This window comes from Somniosus microcephalus, unplaced genomic scaffold (assembly GCF_052327205.1).
Source record: "Somniosus microcephalus isolate GS21.2 unplaced genomic scaffold, FLI_Smic_1.0 unresolved_chr4, whole genome shotgun sequence".
In the NCBI taxonomy this organism is placed as follows: Eukaryota; Metazoa; Chordata; class Chondrichthyes; order Squaliformes; family Somniosidae; genus Somniosus; species Somniosus microcephalus.
The window spans coordinates 55,317,980-55,337,066 of record NW_028225182.1 but is presented as its reverse complement, the minus strand read 5'-3'; the positions used below and the strand labels follow the sequence as shown (position 1 = coordinate 55,337,066).

General features: G+C 50.9%; 1 protein-coding gene across 1 annotated transcript in view; it reads left to right on the top strand.

Annotated features, from left to right (window-relative positions):
- LOC147091125 (dynein axonemal heavy chain 2-like) overlaps positions 1–19,087 on the top strand; it is a 138,808-nt gene that overhangs the window by 88,268 nt on the left and 31,453 nt on the right. The window contains exons 23-24 of the mRNA XM_085977590.1: positions 16,184–16,317; positions 17,631–17,775. Of these exons, the coding sequence (XP_085833716.1) occupies positions 16,184–16,317; positions 17,631–17,775 (279 nt within the window). The remainder of the gene's footprint in view (positions 1–16,183; positions 16,318–17,630; positions 17,776–19,087) is intronic.

The window sequence follows — 19,087 nt, the reverse complement described above, 5'->3', positions numbered from 1 at the left end:
GTTGTCTGGACGGTTGGAGATATTGTTGTCTGGACGGTTGGAGGGATTGTTGTCTGGACGGTTGGAGGGATTGTTGTCTGGACGGTTGGAGGGATTGTTGTCTGGACGGTTGGAGATATTGTTGTCTGGGACGGTTGGAGATATTGTCTGGATGGTTGGAGGGATTGCTTTCTGGACGGTTGGAGGGATTGTCTGGACGGTTGGAGGGATTGTTGTCTGGACGGTTGGAGGGATTGTTGTCTGGACGGTTGGAGGGATTGTTGTCTGGACGGTTGGAGGGATTGTTGTCTGGACGGTTGGAGGGATTGTTGTCTGGACGGTTGGAGATATTGTTGTCTGGGACGGTTGGAGATATTGTCTGGATGGTTGGAGGGTTTGCTTTCTGGACGGTTGGAGGGATTGTTGTCTGGACGGTTGGAGGGATTGTTGTCTGGACAGTTGGAGATATTGTTGTCTGGACGGTTGGAGGGATTGTTGTCTGGACGGTTGGAGGGATTGTTGTCTGGATGGTTGGAGGGATTGTTGTCTGGACGGTTGGAGGGATTGTTGTCTGGACGGTTAGAGGGATTGTTGTCTGGACAGTTGGAGATATTGTTATCTGGACGGCTGGAGATATTGTTGTCTGGGACGATTGGAGGGATTGCTGTCTGGACGGTTGGAGGGATTGTTGTCTGGACGGTTGGAGATATTGTTGTCTCGACGGTTGGAGGGATTGTTGTCTCGACGGTTGGAGGGATTGTTGTCTGGAGGGTTGGAGATATTGTCTGGGACGGTTGGAGGGATTGTTGTCTGGGACGGTTGGAGATATTGTTGTCTGGACGGTTGGGGATATTGTTGTCTGGGACGGTTGGAGGGATTGTTGTCTGGACAGTTGGAGATATTGTTGTCTGGGACGGTTGGAGATATTGCTGTCTGGACGGTTGGAGATATTGTTGTCTGGGACGGTTGGAGTTATTGTTGTCTACACGGTTGGAGGGATTGTTGTCTACACGGTTGGAGATATTGTCTGGGGTGGTTGGAGATATTGTTGTCTGGACGGTTGGAGGGATTGTTGTCTGCACGGTTGGAGATATTGTTGTCTGGACGGTTGGAGGGATTGTTGTCTGGACGGTTGGAGGGATTGTTGTCTGGACGGTTGGAGGGATTGTTGTCTGGACGGTTGGAGGGATTGTTGTCTGGACGGTTGGAGGGATTGTTGTCTGGACGGTTGGAGGGATTGTTGGCTGGACGGTTGGAGGGATTGTTGTCTGGACGGTTGGAGATATTGTTGTCTGGGACGGTTGGAGATATTGTCTGGATGGTTTGAGGGATTGCTGTCTGGACGGTTGGAGGGATTGTTGTCTGGACGGTTGGAGGGATTGTTGTCTGGACGGCTGGAGATATTGTTGTCTGGACGGTTGGAGGGATTGTTGTCTGAACGGTTGGAGATATTGTTGTCTGGACGGTTGGAGATATTGTTGTCTGGACGGTTGGAGGGATTGTTGTCTGGACGGTTGGAGGGATTGTTGTCTGGACGGTTGGAGATATTGTCTGGACGGTTGGAGGGATTATTGTCTGGACGGTTGGAGGGATTATTGTCTGGACGGTTGGAGGGATTGTTGTCTGGACGGTTGGAGATATTGTTGTCTGGACGGTTGGAGATACTGTTGTCTGGACGGTTGGAGGCATTGTTGCCTGGATGGCTGGAGATATTGTTGTCTGGACGGTTGGAGATATTGTTGTCTGGACGGTTGGAGGGATTGTTGTCTGGACGGTTGGAGGGATTGTTGTCTGGACGGTTGGAGGGATTGTTGTCTGGACGATTGGAGGGATTGTTGTCTGGACGGTTGGAGATATTGTTGTCTGGACGGTTGGAGGGATTGTTGTCTGGACGGTTGGAGGGATTGTCTGGACGGTTGGAGGGATTGTTGTCTGGACGGTTGGAGGGATTGTTGTCTGGACGGTTGGAGATATTGTTGTCTGGACGGTTGGAGGGATTGTTGTCTGGGACGGTTGGAGGGATTGTTGTCTGGACGGTTGGAGGGATTGTCTGGACGGTTGGAGGGATTGTTGTCTGGACGGTTGGAGGCATTGTTGCCTGGACGGCTGGAGATATTGTTGTCTGGACGGTTGGAGATATTGTTGTCTGGACGGTTGGAGGCATTGTTGCCTGGACGGCTGGAGATATTGTTGTCTGGACGGTTGGAGATATTGTTGTCTGGACGGTTGGAGGGATTGTTGTCTGGACGGTGGGAGGGATTGTTGTCTGGACGGTTGGAGGGATTGTTGTCTGGACGATTGGAGGGATTGTTGTCTGGACGGTTGGAGATATTGTTGTCTGGACGGTTGGAGAGGTTGTTGTCTGGGACGGTTGGAGATATTGTTGTCTGGACGGTTGGAGGGATTGTCTGGACGGCTGGAGATATTGTTGTCTGGACGGCTGGAGATATTGTTGTCTGGGACGGTTGGAGGGATTGTTGTCTGGACAGTTGGAGATATTGTTGTCTGGGACGGCTGGAGGGATTGTTGTCTGGGACGGTTGGAGATTTTGTTGTCTGGACGGTTGGAGATATTGTTGTCTGGGATTGTTGTCTGGGACGGTTGGAGATATTGTTGTCTGGACGGTTGGAGATATTGTTGTCTGGGGTGGTTGGAGATATTGTCTGGACGGTTGGAGGGATTGTTGTCTGGACGGTTGGAGGGATTGTTGTCTGGACGGTTGGAGGGATTGTTGTCTGGACGGTTGGAGGGATTGTTGTCTGGACGGTTGGAGGGATTGTTGTCTGGACGGTTGGAGATATTGTTGTCTGGACGGTTGGAGGGATTGTTGTCTGGACGACTGGAGATATTGTTGTCTGGACGGTTGGAGGGATTGTTGTCTGGACGGTTGGAGGGATTGTTGTCTGGACGGTTGGAGGGATTGTTGTCTGGACGGTTGGAGGGATTGTTGTCTGGACGGTTGGAGGGATTGTTGTCTGGACGGTTGGAGATATTGTTGTCTGGGACGGTTGGAGATATTGTCTGGATGGTTGGAGGGATTGCTTTCTGGACGGTTGGAGGGATTGTTGTCTGGACGGTTGGAGGGATTGTTGTCTGGACAGTTGGAGATATTGTTGTCTGGACGGTTGGAGATACTGTTGTCTGGACGGTTGGAGATATTGTTGTCTGGACGGTTGGAGGGATTGTTGTCTGGACAGTTGGAGATATTGTTGTCTGGACGGCTGGAGATATTGTTGTCTGGGACGATTGGAGGGATTGCTGTCTGGACGGTTGGAGGGATTGTTGTCTGGACGGTTGGAGATATTGTTGTCTCGACGGTTGGAGGGATTGTTGTCTCGACGGTTGGAGGGATTGTTGTCTGGAGGGTTGGAGATATTGTCTGGGACGGTTGGAGGGATTGTTGTCTGGGACGGTTGGAGGGATTGTTGTCTGGGACGGTTGGAGATATTGTTGTCTGGACGGTTGGGGATATTGTTGTCTGGGACGGTTGGAGGGATTGTTGTCTGGACGGTTGGAGATATTGTTGTCTGGGACGGTTGGAGATATTGCTGTCTGGACGGTTGGAGATATTGTTGTCTGGGACGGTTGGAGTTATTGTTGTCTACACGGTTGGAGGGATTGTTGTCTACACGGTTGGAGATATTGTTGTCTGGACGGTTGGAGATATTGTCTGGGGTGGTTGGAGATATTGTTGTCTGGACGGTTGGAGGGATTGTTGTCTACACGGTTGGAGATATTGTTGTCTGGACGGTTGGAGGGATTGTTGTCTGGACGGTTGGAGGGATTGTTGTCTGGACGGTTGGAGGGATTGTTGTCTGGACGGTTGGAGGGATTGTTGTCTGGACGGTTGGAGGGATTGTTGTCTGGACGGTTGGAGGGATTGTTGTCTGGACGGTTGGAGATATTGTTGTCTGGGACGGTTGGAGATATTGTCTGGATGGTTGGAGGGATTGCTGTCTGGACGGTTGGAGGGATTGTTGTCTGGACGGTTGGAGGGATTGTTGTCTGGACGGTTGGAGATATTGTTGTCTGGACCGTTGGAGGGATTGTTGTCTGGACGGTTGGAGATATTGTTGTCTAGACGGTTGGAGATATTGTTGTCTGGACGGTTGGAGATATTGTTGTCTAGACGGTTGGAGATATTGTTGTCTGGACGGTTGGAGGGATTGTTGTCTGGACAGTTGGAGGGATTGTTGTCTGGACGGTTGGAGATATTGTTGTCTGGATGGTTGGGATTATTGTCTGGACGGTTGGAGGGATTGTTGTCTGGACGGTTGGAGATATTGTCTGGATGGTTGGAGATATTGTTTTCTGGACGGTTGGAGATATTGTCTGGACGGTTGGAGGGATTGTTGTCTGGACGGTTGGAGGGATTGTTGTCTGGACGGTTGGAGATATTGTTGTCTACACGGTTGGAGATATTGTTGTCTGGACGGTTGGAGGGATTGTTGTCTGGACGGTTGGAGGGATTGTTGTCTGGACGGTTGGAGGGATTGTTGTCTGGACGGTTGGAGATATTGTTGTCTGGGACGGTTGGAGATATTGTTGTCTGGGACGGTTGGAGGGATTGTTGTCTGGACGGTTGGAGGGATTGTTGTCTGGACGGTTGGAGGGATTGCTGTCTGGACGGTTGGAGGGATTGTTGTCTGGACGGTTGGAGGGATTGTTGTCTGGACGGTTGGAGATATTGTTGTCTGGACGGTTGGAGGGATTGTTGTCTGGACGGTTGGAGGGATTGTCTGGGACGGTTGGAGATATTGTTGTCTGGGACGGTTGGAGATATTGTTGTCTGGGACGATTGGAGGGATTGCTGTCTGGATGGTTGGAGATATTGTTGTCTGGACGGTTGGAGGGATTGTTGTCTGGACGGTTGGAGGGATTGTTTGGACGGTTGGAGGGATTGCTGTCTGGACAGTTGGAGATATTGCTGTCTGGGACAGTTGGAGATATTGTTGTCTGGGACGATTGGAGGGATTGCTGTCTGGACGGTTGGAGGGGTTGCTGTCTGGACGGCTGGAGATATTGTTGTCTGGACGGTTGGAGGGATTGCTGTCTGGACGGTTGGAGATATTGTTGTCTGGACGGTTGGAGGGATTGTTGTCTGGACGGTTGGAGGGATTGTTGTCTGGACGACTGGAGATATTGTTGTCTGGACGGTTGGAGGGATTGTTGTCTGGACGGTTGGAGGGATTGTTGTCTGGACGGTTGGAGGGATTGTTGTCTGGACGGTTGGAGATATTGTTGTCTGGATGGTTGGGATTATTGTCTGGACGGTTGGAGGGATTGTTGTCTGGACGGTTGGAGATATTGTCTGGATGGTTGGAGATATTGTTTTCTGGACGGTTGGAGATATTGTCTGGACGGTTGGAGGGATTGTTGTCTGGACGGTTGGAGGGATTGTTGTCTGGACGGTTGGAGATATTGTTGTCTACACGGTTGGAGATATTGTTGTCTGGACGGTTGGAGGGATTGTTGTCTGGACGGTTGGAGGGATTGTTGTCTGGACGGTTGGAGGGATTGTTGTCTGGACGGTTGGAGATATTGTTGTCTGGGACGGTTGGAGATATTGTTGTCTGGGACGGTTGGAGGGATTGTTGTCTGGACGGTTGGAGGGATTGTTGTCTGGACGGTTGGAGGGATTGCTGTCTGGACGGTTGGAGGGATTGTTGTCTGGACGGTTGGCGGGATTGTTGTCTGGACGGTTGGAGATATTGTTGTCTGGACGGTTGGAGGGATTGTTGTCTGGACGGTTGGAGGGATTGTCTGGGACGGTTGGAGATATTGTTGTCTGGGACGGTTGGAGATATTGTTGTCTGGGACGATTGGAGGGATTGCTGTCTGGATGGTTGGAGATATTGTTGTCTGGACGGTTGGAGGGATTGTTGTCTGGACGGTTGGAGGGATTGTTGTCTGGACGGTTGGAGGGATTGCTGTCTGGACAGTTGGAGATATTGCTGTCTGGGACAGTTGGAGATATTGTTGTCTGGGACGATTGGAGGGATTGCTGTCTGGACGGTTGGAGGGGTTGCTGTCTGGACGGCTGGAGATATTGTTGTCTGGACGGTTGGAGGGATTGCTGTCTGGACGGTTGGAGATATTGTTGTCTGGACGGTTGGAGGGATTGTTGTCTGGACGGTTGGAGATATTGTTGTCTGGACCGTTGGAGGGATTGTTGTCTAGACGGTTGGAGATATTGTTGTCTGGACGGTTGGAGGGATTGTTGTCTGGACGGTTGGAGGGATTGTTGTCTGGACGGTTGGAGATATTGTTGTCTACACGGTTGGAGATATTGCTGTCTGGACGGTTGGAGGGATTGTTGTCTGGACAGTTGGAGGGATTGTTGTCTGGACGGTTGGAGATATTGTTGTCTGGATGGTTGGGATTATTGTCTGGACAGTTGGAGGGATTGTTGTCTGGACGGTTGGAGATATTGTCTGGATGGTTGGAGATATTGTTTTCTGGACGGTTGGAGATATTGTCTGGATGGTTGGAGATATTGCTGTCTGGACGGTTGGAGGGATTGCTGTCTGGACGGTTGGAGGGATTGAGACTCCAAGATGGTATGTTGCCTCCCTGGTGCAAGGGTCAAGGATGTCTCGGAGCGGGTGCAGAGCATTCTGAAGGGGGAGGGGGAACAGCCAGTTGTCGTGGTACATGTAGGTACCAACGATGTAGGTAAAAAGAGGGAGGAGGTCCTACAAGCTGAATTTAGGGAGTTAGGAGCTAAATTGAAAAGTAGGACCTCAAAGGTAGTAATCTCTGGATTGCTACCAGTGCCACGAGCTAATAAGTTTAGAGAGAGTAAGATAGATAAGCTAAATACGTGGCTTGAGCAGTGGTGCAAGGGAGAGGGATTTAAATTCTTGAGGCATTGGAACCAGTTCTTGGGGAGGAGTGACCTGTACCAAGGGGACGGTCTACACCTGAACTGTGAGGGAGCCGATGTCCTCGGGGTAATATTTTCTAGGGCGGTTCGGGAGGATTTAAACTAATTTGGCAGGGGGATGGGAACCTAGGTAGTGGAAAAGAGGGAAGTCATATGAAGTCAGAAATAGATGGTAGAAAGGTGAGAAGCAATAAGCAAAGGAGAGAAACACAAAGGGCCAAACTAATTCATAATGAGAGTGTGAAAAAAGCAAGCCTGAAGGCTTTGTATCTTAATGCTAGAAGCATTAGGAACAAGGTGGATGAATTAGTTGTGGAAATAGAGGTAAACAAGTATGATTTGATTGGGATTACAGAAACGTGGCTGCAGGGTGGGCAAGGCTGGGAACTTAACATCCAGGGATATACAATATTTAGGAAGGATCGGCAAAAAGGTAGGGGAGGTGGGGTAGCATTGCTGGTAAAGGAGGGGATTAATGCAATGGAAAGGAAGGATATTAACTCGGATGAAACGGAATCTGTATGGGTAGAAATGAGAAATAGCAAGGGGAGGAAAACGTTAGTGGGTGTGATATATAGGCCTCCAAATAGTAATATGGAGGTGAGGGAAGGCATAAAAAGGGAAATTAGAGAAGCGTGCGATAAGAGCACAGCTGTCATCATGGGTGACTTTAATTTACATATTGATTGGACTACCCAAATTAGTAAAAATTCTGAGGAGGAGGAATTCCTGGAATGTTTTCGGGACGGTTATCTGGACCAATATGTCGAGGAGCCGACTCGAGATCAGGCCATTTTAGACTGGGTATTGTGCAATGAGAAGGGACTTATCAACAATCTTCTTGTACGAGGCCCCTTGGGTCAGAGCGATCATAATATGATCGAGCTCTCAGTCGAGATGGAGAGTGAGGAAATTGAATCAGAGACTAAGGTCCAGAACTTAAATAAAGGGAATTACGAGGGTATGAGACGGGAATTGGGTAAGATTGATTGGGTGGTGTTTCTGGGGGGATTGACAGTGGATAGACAATGGCAAGCATTCAAAGATAGAATGGAAGAATTCCAGAACATGTTTATACCGGTTTGGCATAAAAATAAACCTAAAAAGGTGGCTCAACCGTGGATAACGAGGGAAATTAGGGACAGCATAAAATCAAAAAAAAGGGCATATCAACTGGCAAAAAAAAGCAGCAGACCGGAAGATTGGGGGCAGTACAGGATACAGCAAAAGAGGACAAAGGGATTAATCAGGAAGGGGAAAATAGAATACGAAAGTAAACTTGCAGCAAACATAAAGACAGACTGCAAAAGCTTTTATCGGTATATCAGGAGGAAAAGACTGGTAAAATCCCAAGTCGGTCCCTTGCAGTCCGATTCGGGAGAATATATAATGGAGAATAAGGAAATGGCAGACCAATTAAACTCATACTTTGGTTCTGTATTCACAAAGGAGGACACAAATAACCTCCCAGGAATATCGGCAAACATAGGGACTAATGAGAGGGAGGAGCTGACAGAAATTAGTATCTCTAGGGATATGGTGTTGGGTAAGTTGAGGGGACTGAAGGCCGACAAATCCCCGGGGCCTGATAAACTACATCCTAGGGTACTTAAGGAGGTGGCCCTGGAGATAGCAGATGCTCTAAGGATCATCTTCCGGAACTCCATTGACTCGGGAACAGTACCCGTGGATTGGAGGGTAGCTAATGTTACCCCAATATTTAAAAAGGGGGGTAGAGAGAAAGCAGGGAATTATAGACCAGTAAGCCTTACATCGGTTGTGGGCAAAATGCTAGAGTCCATTATTAAGGATAAAATAGCGGAGCACTTGACAAATGGGGAAAGGATCGGACAGAGTCAACATGGATTTACAAAGGGTAAATCGTGTTTGACTAATCTGCTGGAATTTTTTGAGGAAGTAACTGGTAAAATAGATGGGGGAGAGCCAGTGGATGTGGTGTACCTTGACTTCCAGAAAGCCTTCGATAAGGTTCCACACAAAAGATTATCATGCAAAATTAAGGCTCATGGGATTGGGGGCAAAGTATTAACGTGGATAGAGAACTGGCTGGCGGATAGAAAACAGAGAGTTGGAATAAACGGCTCGTTTTCGGAGTGGCAGGCAGTGACCAGCGGGGTGCCGCAAGGATCTGTCCTGGGACCCCAGCTGTTCACAATATATATAAATGATCTGGATCAGGGAATTGGATGCAATATTTCCAAATTCGCTGACGACACTAAACTAGGAGGAGGGGTGGGCTCTGATGAGGATGTCAGGAGGCTACAGTGCGATTTGGACAGGTTGGGGGAATGGGCGGATACGTGGCAGATGCACTATAATGTGGATAAATGCGAGGTTATCCACTTTGGGGGTAAAAACAGGAGGGTAGATTATTATCTAAATGGCAATAGATTGGGAGATGGGGAAGTGCAGAGGGACCTGGGTGTTCTTGTGCACCAGTCACTGAAGGAGAGCATGCAGGTGCAACAGGCGATTAAGAAGGCAAATGGTATGTTGGCCTTCATATCAAGGGGGTTCGAGTATAGGAATAGGGATACCTTACTACAGCTGTACAAGGTGCTGGTGAGACCGCATCTGGAGTATTGTGTACAGTTTTGGTCGCCCCATCTGCGGAAGGATGTTCTTGCCATGGAAAGAGTGCAGCGGCGATTCACCAGGCTGATACCTGGAATGGCGGGAATGACCTACGAGGAGAGATTGAATAGTTTGGGCTTGTACTCACTGGAGTTTAGAAGATTGAGAGGGGATCTCATCGAAACATATAAAATTATGGCAGGCCTGGACAGGCTGAATTCAGAGAGAATGTTTCCAATGGCAGGGGAGCACAGAACCAGGGGCCACAGTCTAAAAATAGCGGGCAAATCATTTAAAACAGAGATGAGGAAGAATTTCTTCACTCAAAGAGTGGTGAGCCTGTGGAATTCCCTGCCACAGAGGGCTGTGAAGGCTAATTCAATAAATATTTTCAAGAGAGAATTGGATATATTTCTGAAGGCTAAGGGGATTAAGGGTTACGGAGAAAAGGCGGGGACGGGGTACTGAACTGGTAAGATCAGCTAAGATCTCAGACGAAGATCAGCCATGATCTCATTGAATGGCGGAGCAGGCTCGAAGGGCCGAATGGCCTACTCCTGTTCCTACCTCTATGTTTCTATGTTTCTATGTTGTCTGGGACGATTGGAGGGATTGCTGTCTGGACGGTTGGAGGGATTGCTGTCTGGACGATTGGAGGGATTGCTGTCTGGACGGTTGGAGATATTGTTGTCTGGACGGTTGGAGGGATTGTTGTCTCGACGGTTGGAGGGATTGTTGTCTCGACGGTTGGAGGGATTGTTGTCTGGACGGTTGGAGGGATTGTTGTCTGGACGGCTGGAGGGATTGTTGTCTGGGACGGTTGGAGATATTGTTGTCTGGGACGGTTGGAGGGATTGTTGTCTGGACGGTTGGAGATATTGTCTGGACGGTTGGAGATATTGTTGTCTACACGGTTGGAGATATTGTCTGGACGGTTGGAGATATTGTTGTCTGGGGTGGTTGGAGACATTGTTGTCTGGACGGTTGGAGGGATTGTTGTCTGCACGGTTGGAGATATTGTTGTCTGGACGGTTGGAGATATTGTTGTCTGGACGGTTGGAGGGATTGTTGTCTGGACGGTTGGAGGGATTGTTGTCTGGACGGTTGGAGGGATTGTTGTCTGGACGGTTGGAGATATTGTTGTCTGGGACGGTTGGAGATATTGTTGGCTGGGACGGTTGGAGGGATTGTTGTCTGGACGGTTGGAGGGATTGCTGTCTGGACGGTTGGAGATATTGTTGTCTGGGACGGTTGGAGATATTGTCTGGGACGGTTGGAGGGATTGTTGTCTGGACGGTTGGAGGGATTGCTGTCTGGACGGTTGGAGGGATTGTTGTCTGGACGGTTGGAGGGATTGTCTGGACGGTTGGAGGGATTGTTGTCTGGACGGTTGGAGGGATTGTTGTCTACACGGTTGGAGATATTGTTGTCTGGACGGTTGGAGATATTGTTGTCTGGGGTGGTTGGAGATATTGTTGTCTGGACGGTTGGAGGGATTGTTGTCTGGACGGTTGGAGGGATTGTTGTCTGGACGGTTGGACGGATTGTTGTCTGGACGGTTGGAGGGATTGTTGTCTGGGACGGTTGGAGGGATTGCTGTCTGGACGGTTGGAGGGATTGTTGTCTGGACGGTTGGAGATATTGTTGTCTGGACGGTTGGAGGGATTGTTGTCTGGACGGTTGGAGACATTGTTGTCTGGACGGTTGGAGATATTGTCTGGATGGTTGGAGATATTGTTGTCTGGACGGTTGGAGGGATTGTTGTCTGGACGGTTGGAGGGATTGTTGTCTGGGACGGTTGGAGACATTGTTGTCTGGACGGTTGGAGGGATTGTTGTCTGGACGGCTGGAGATATTGTTGTCTGGACGGTTGGAGGCATTGTTGCGTGGACGGCTGGAGATATTGTTGTCTGGACGGTTGGAGATATTGTTGTCTGGACGGTTGGAGGGATTGTTGTCTGGACGGTTGGAGGGATTGTTGTCTGGACGATTGGAGGGATTGTTGTCTGGACGGTTGGAGATATTGTTGTCTGGACGGTTGGAGAGATTGTTGTCTGGGACGGTTTGAGATATTGTTGTCTGCACGGTTGGAGGGATTGTCTGGACGGTTGGAGATATTGTTGTCTGGACGGGTGGAGGGATTGTTATCTGGGACAGTTGGAGGGATTGTTGTCTGGACGGTTGGAGGGATTGTTGTCTGGGACGGTTGGAGGGATTGTTGTCTGGACGGTTGGAGGGAGTGTTGTCTGGACGATTGGAGGGATTGTTGTCTGGACGGTTGGAGATATTGTTGTCTGTACGGTTGGAGGGATTGTCTGGACGGCTGGAGATATTGTTGTCTGGGACGGTTGGAGGGATTGTTGTCTGGACGGTTGGAGATATTGTTGTCTGGACGGTTGGAGATATTGTTGTCTGGGACGGTTGGAGGGATTGTTGTCTGGACGGCTGGAGATATTGTTGTCTGGACGGTTGGAGGGATTGTTATCTGGGACGGTTGGAGATATTGTTGTCTGGACGGTTGGAGATATTGTTGTCTGGACGGTTGGAGATATTGTTGTCTGGGGTGGTTGGAGATATTGTTGTCTGGACGGTTGGAGGGATTGTTGTCTACACGGTTGGAGATATTGTTGTCTGGAAGGTTGGAGGGATTGTTGTCTACACGGTTGGAGATATTGTTGTCTGGACGGTTGGAGGGATTGTTGTCTGGACGGTTGGAGGGGTTGTTGTCTGGACGGTTGGAGGGTTTGTTGTCTGGACGGTTGGAGGGATTGTTGTCTGGACGGTTGGAGGGATTGTTGTCTGGACGGTTGGAGGGATTGTTGTCTGGACGGTTGGAGATATTGTTGTCTGGACGGTTGGAGATATTGTTTTCTGGACGGTTGGAGGGATTGTTGTCTGGACGGTTGGAGGGATTGTTGTCTGGACGGTTGGAGATATTGTTGTCTGAACGGTTGGAGATACCGTTGTCTGGACGGTTGGAGGGATTGTTGCCTGGACGGCTGGAGATATTGTCTGGACGGTTGGAGATATTGATGTCTGGACGGTTGGAGGGATTGCTGTCTGGACGGTTGGAGGGATTGCTGTCTGGGACGATTGGAGGGATTGCTGTCTGGACGGTTGGAGGGATTGCTGTCTGGACGGTTGGAGATATTGTTGTCTGGACGGTTGGAGGGATTGTTGTCTGGAGGGTTGGGGGGATTGTTGTCTGGGACGGTTGGAGATATTGTTGTCTGGGACGGTTGGAGGGATTGTTGTCTGGGACGGTTGGAGATATTGTCTGGATGGTTGGAGATATTGTTGTCTGGACGGTTGGAGATATTGTCTGGACGGTTGGAGGGATTGTTGTCCACACGGTTGGAGATATTGTTGTCTGGGCGGTTGGAGATATTGTTGTCTGGACGGTTGGAGGGATTGTTGTCTGGACGGTTGGAGGGATTGTTGTCTGGACGGTTGGAGATATTGTTGTCTGGGGTGGTTGGAGATATTGTTGTCTGGACGGTTGGAGGGATTGTTGTCTACACGGTTGGAGATATTGTTGTCTGGACGGTTGGAGGGATTTTTGCCTGGACGGCTGGAGATATTGTTGTCTGGACGGTTGGAGATATTGTTGTCTGGACGGTTGGAGGGATTGTTGTCTGGACGGCTGGAGATATTGTTGTCTGGACGGTTGGAGGGATTGTTGTCTGGACGGTTGGAGGGATTGTTGTCTGGACGGTTGGAGGGATTGTTGTCTGGACGGTTGGAGGGATTGTTGTCTGGACGGTTGGAGGGATTGTTGTCTGGACGGTTGGAGAAATTGTTGTCTGGACGGTTGGAGGGATTGTTGTTTGGACGGTTGGAGATATTGTTGTCTACACGGTTGGAGATATTGTTGTCTGGACGGTTGGAGGGATTGTTGTCTGGACGGTTGGAGGGATTGTTGTCTGGACGGTTGGAGGGATTGTTGTCTGGACGGTTGGAGATATTGTTGTCTGGGACGGTTGGAGATATTGTTGTCTGGGACGGTTGGAGGGATTGTTGTCTGGACGGTTGGAGGGATTGTTGTCTGGACGGTTGGAGGGATTGCTGTCTGGACGGTTGGAGGGATTGTTGTCTGGACGGTTGGAGGGATTGTTGTCTGGACGGTTGGAGATATTGTTGTCTGGACGGTTGGAGGGATTGTTGTCTGGACGGTTGGAGGGATTGTTGTCTGGGACGGTTGGAGGGATTGTCTGGGACGGTTGGAGATATTGTTGTCTGGGACGGTTGGAGATATTGTTGTCTGGGACGATTGGAGGGATTGCTGTCTGGATGGTTGGAGATATTGTCTGGACGGTTGGAGATATTGTTGTCTGGGACGATTGGAGGGATTGCTGTCTGGACGGTTGGAGGGGTTGCTGTCTGGACGGCTGGAGATATTGTTGTCTGGACGGTTGGAGGGATTGCTGTCTGGACGGTTGGAGATATTGTTGTCTGGACGGTTGGAGGGATTGTTGTCTGGACGGTTGGAGGGATTGTTGTCTGGACGACTGGAGATATTGTTGTCTGGACGGTTGGAGGGATTGTTGTCTGGACGGTTGGAGGGATTGTTGTCTGGACGGTTGGAGGGATTGTTGTCTGGATGGTTGGAGGGATTGTTGTCTGGACGGTTGGAGATATTGTTGTCTGGACGGTTGGAGGGATTGTTGTCTGGACGGTTGGAGGGATTGTTGTCTGGACAGTTGGAGATATTGTTGTCTACACGGTTGGAGATATTGTTGTCTGGACGGTTGGAGGGATTGTTGTCTGGACGGTTGGAGGGATTGCTGTCTGGACAGTTGGAGATATTGCTGTCTGGGACGGTTGGAGATATTGTTGTCTGGGACGATTGGAGGGATTGCTGTCTGGACGGTTGGAGGGATTGCTGTCTGGACGGCTGGAGATATTGTTGTCTGGACGGTTGGAGGGATTGTTGTCTGGACGGTTGGAGGGATTGTTGTCTGGACGGCTGGAGATATTGTTGTCTGGGGTGGTTGGAGATATTGTTGTCTGGACGGTTGGAGGGATTGTTGTCTGGACGGTTGGAGGGATTGTTGTCTGGACAGTTGGAGGGATTGTTGTCTGGACGGTTGGAGGGATTGTTGTCTGGACGGTTGGAGGGATTGTTGTCTGGACGGTTGGAGGGATTGTTGTCTGGACGGTTGGAGGGATTGTTGTCTGGACGGTTGGAGGGATTGTTGTCTGGACGGTTGGAGGGATTGTTGTCTGGACGGTTGGAGGGATTGTTGCCTGGACGGTTGGGGGGATTGCTGTCTGGACGGTTGGAGGGATTGTTGTCTGGACGGTTGGAGGGATTGCTGTCTTGACGGTTGGAGATATTGTTGTCTGGACGGTTGGAGGGATTGCTGTCTTGACGGTTGGAGGGATTGCTGTCTGGACGGTTGGAGGGATTGCTGTCTGGACGGTTGGAGATATTGTTGTCTGGACGGTTGGAGATATTGTTGTCTGGATGGTTGGAGGGATTGCTGTCTGGACGGTTGGAGGGATTGCTGTCTGGACGGTTGGAGGGATTGTTGTCTGGACGGTTGGAGGGATTGCTGTCTGGACGGTTGGAGGGATTGCTGTCTGGACGGTTGGAGGGATTGCTGTCTGGATGGTTGGAGGGATTGCTGTCTGGACGGTTGGAGGGATTGTTGTCTGGACGGTTGGAGGGATTGCTGTCTGGACGGTCGGAGGGATTGCTGTCTGGACGGTTGGAGGGATTGCTGTCTGGATGGTTGGAGGGATTGCTGTCTGGACGGTTGGAGGGATTGTTGTCTGGACGGTTGGAGGGATTGCTGTCTGGACGGTTGGAGGGATTGCTGTCTGGACGGTTGGAGGGATTGCTGTCTGGATGGTTGGAGGGATTGCTGTCTGGATGGTTGGAGGGATTGCTGTCTGGACGGTTGGAGGGATTGCTGTCTGGACGGTTGGAGGGATTGTTGTCTGGACGGTTGGAGGGATTGCTGTCTGGACGGTTGGAGGGATTGTTGTCTGGACGGTTGGAGGGATTGTTGTCTGGACGGTTGGAGGGATTGTTGTCTGGAATAGTGTAAGGCTAGATTGCAGAGTGGAGATGTGAGGAAGGCTGATTGTTGTGAAGTTTTGCCTGGTTTCCTTTGGGCTGAAATGTCCGAGCTTTTTTCATTCATAGACCATATAGGTGAAGCACGGAGCCTCAGGGGCAACCGAGAATGTTTAAATCATTGTTCCCATTAGGGTGCCTCGTTCTCCCGTTGCTGATTCTTGCTGATTCTAACTGTCCAGTCCAGTCAATCAGTAATAGAAGCCCAAGTCGGATGGGGATGCCTGATCAGGAATGTTTATTCGGTACTTTCCCTCGGGAATGAGATGAACGGTGTATCATCCCCTGTTAGAATCGTAGAAACTTACTGCACAGGAGGAGGCCTGTCTGTGCCGGCTCTTGGAAAGAGCGGCCATGCTCAGTCCCACATCTCCCTGTTTTCTGTCCCTAACCCTGTCAGTTGCTGCTCCTCCAGCACCCGCCCAACTCCCCCTTAAAATTATTGCTGGAATCAGCTTCTGCCATCTTTCCAGGTCGAGCGTTCCCGATCCCCACAACCCTCTGAGTGAAAACATCTCTCCTCATTGCCCCTCGAGATCTCTTTCCGCTGCTTTAGAATCCATGACCTTTTCCAAGGGTCGGTGGGCCTTTGGCAGGTCTGCCTTTACTGATGCCCTTTTTGTGTCTGACCGCTGCTGTAGGGCCTTGAGGCGCAGTTGCTGGGCATTGTGGTGAGGAAGGAACGCCCAGAGCTGGAGGAGCAAAAGGACTCGCTGGTCATGAACATCGCAGCGGGCAAGAAGAAACTGAAAGAACTGGAGGATGAAATTCTGAGGTAACAGACCAAGTCTGACCTTCAGCAAGGCCAAAAATCAAGGGGGGAGGAATTCGGTATCGCCCCGTTTGGGGCGCGATTATCGGCCGTGCGCAAAGTTTAGCGCCTGGCGCTAATTATCGCCTCCGACTGCAAACTTGGCTTCTCTCGCCCCTGGAGGTGATTGGAGCGCTAAATCAGGCGCTACACACCTGTCTCAAGGCGCTAACGCCGAGGAGCGAGGCGCTACCTCAGAGCGCTGGCGAAGCTCATGTGATGTCAGTCAGCAATGGAACACAGACACACTGGCGCCGGCCAGTTCTTAAAGGGGAGGGTCGATCTTGCTCTCCATCCACACCCTGCTCATTGCAGCCTTGAATCTCGGTCTGGAGAGACCTGTACATCAAATCTGCTGGAAAGAACAATGGAGAGACCCAGGGAAAGAGCTCAGAGTGCAGCCACCACAGTCTCTTCTAAATCGATACAAGGAAGGGCAAATCAAAATGAACCTGCAAAGTGCTGCTCGGTACCCTAAACTCCTTCACACAGCGTCGAATCTCTCCAGAAGTCTCTCTCTCTCTCTCTCTCAGAATGTGTGGTGTAAAAATGTCGCCGACAAAAAAAGGCAGGAAGCGGTCACCTTTAAATAGCGCTCCCCCAGTCCCTTCCCGACTGCAAAACGCTCCCCTCAACCTGTCACTGCTAGCGGCAGGCGGAAAGGTAGGGGGCGCCACTCAATATCCGGTCCGGGGCGTTGCACGCTCGACTGACGTCACGATCTGCCGGCGCAGGACATCGTGGCGGTAGTGTTTAGCACCACCGCAAAATGTCCGGTCAATTTCGCGAGCGGCGCAAACATCGCCGCGCCCGGGCACTAGTTGCTTTGTGCCCCCTAGGCACTAACGGGAGGCGCAAGGCAACCGAATTTTTCCCCAAGGAGTTCAGCTGACTGTTGGCAGCCCGGCCTTTGGTAGCCCAGGAGCTGCTGGTCACTGTAGCAAGATCTGTATTTCAGTCCTTTGGGCTGAATAGGGAGGACATCAACAAGAGGCTCGCTCGCTCTCCCAAGCGCTACCCCGCAGAGTGCACGTGTGGTGCCGGCAGAGGATGGAGCTCGGGTGCTGCCCCCTCCCAGTCAAACAGCCTGCCAGCAGTAAACTTGTTTAACTAAATCCAGCCTTCAGGTGAGGAGGAGGGAGGGGGGGGAAAAAATCTCCCAACAGCTCCCGAAAGCTGGAGTCGGGAGCGCGCCCCAGTTCCGGAGCGGAGTTGGGGGAAAGCGCTGTAGGATTGCTGGATTTAATGCTTATTCACGGCCGGTCCGTCTCCTCCAGATTGCTGAACGAGGCTACAGGCTCACTACTGGACGACGTGCAGCTCGTCAACACCTTGCAGACTTCAAAGTTAACCGCCACAGAGGTAGCAGAGCAGATAGAGAGCAGCGAGACCACGGAGGTGAAGACCGACACCGCTCGAGAGGTTAGTACACGGACAGCAACTGAACCCAACGCCAGGGCAACCGGCGCCTGAACGGGGACGGTTAACTTTGACCTTTCTGTGGCGTCATAGGCCCAACCCTGACCTTTCACCTCAAGGTGCCCGGTTCAAACCCAGCCTTAACTGATGGTGTGTAAAGTTCCTACATACGTGAGTACGGGACAGTCGCAGTCCAGTTCCTGCTGGACACAGTCCCACAGCCCCTAATTCACTTCGTTGGCAATACCAGAACTGAGAGGCTGTAACTATCAGGAAAGGCTGAACAGGCTGGGGCTCTTTTCTCTAGACAAGAGAAGGCTGAGGGGGGACCTGATCGAGGGCTTTAAAATTATGAAAGGGTTCGATAGGGTAGACGTAGAGAAGCTGTTTCCACTTGTGGAGGAGACCAGAACGAGGGGCCGTCAATATAAGAGAGTCACTAATAAATCCAATCGGGAATTCAGGAGAAACTCCTTTACCCAGAGAGTGGAGAGAATGTGGAACTCGCCACCACAGGTAGTTCGCCGGAAGCAAGCCGAAGCCAAGCGCAAGGAGCGCACGTCAACCCAAGCACCCCACCCACCCGCCCCTTCAACCACTGTCTGCCCCACCTGTGACAGAGACTGTAGGTCCCGCATTGGACTCATCAGTCACCTGAGAACTCATTGTTAGTGTGGAAGCAAGTCATCCTCGGTTCCGAGGGACTGCCTAAGAAGAAGACCACAGGGAGTGGTTGAGGCGAATAGCGTCGATGCATTTAAGGGGAAGCTGGATAAACACACGAGGGAGAAAGGAATAGAAGGATATGGTGATGGGGTGAGATGAAGAGGGGTGGGAGGGAGGCTGGTGTGGGGCAGAAACACCGGCACGGAGCAGTGGGGCCGAATGGCCTGTTTCTGTGCTGCAGACTCGGCGTGATGTATCGAGCGGGCCGTGGCTTGTGTGGGACGTGCTGGTGCAGAGAGTGGGGCTGAGACACATTATCAAACCGGTGGGAAGGGAACGTCACTCCGCATCTTGTCGCGATGTGCCTGAAAGCTAACGGCGGCGCAGGTTCAAACCCAGCCGTGCTTTACTCGGCTCCGACAGACTCGCTGTCTATTTCCAGCATTCACAGGTTTGCTTTTTACTTTGCTGCCTGTGAACATGGTGATTGGCAAACCTCGTGTGAAGTTGCAGATAATCCAAGTAACTGTGTTGGAGGGGGAGAAAGAGAGAGGGAGAGGGAGGGGGAGAGAGAGGGAAGGGGAGAGAGAGAGGGAGGGGGGAGAGAGAGGGAGGGGAGAGAGGGAAGGGAGCGAGGGAAGGGAGCATG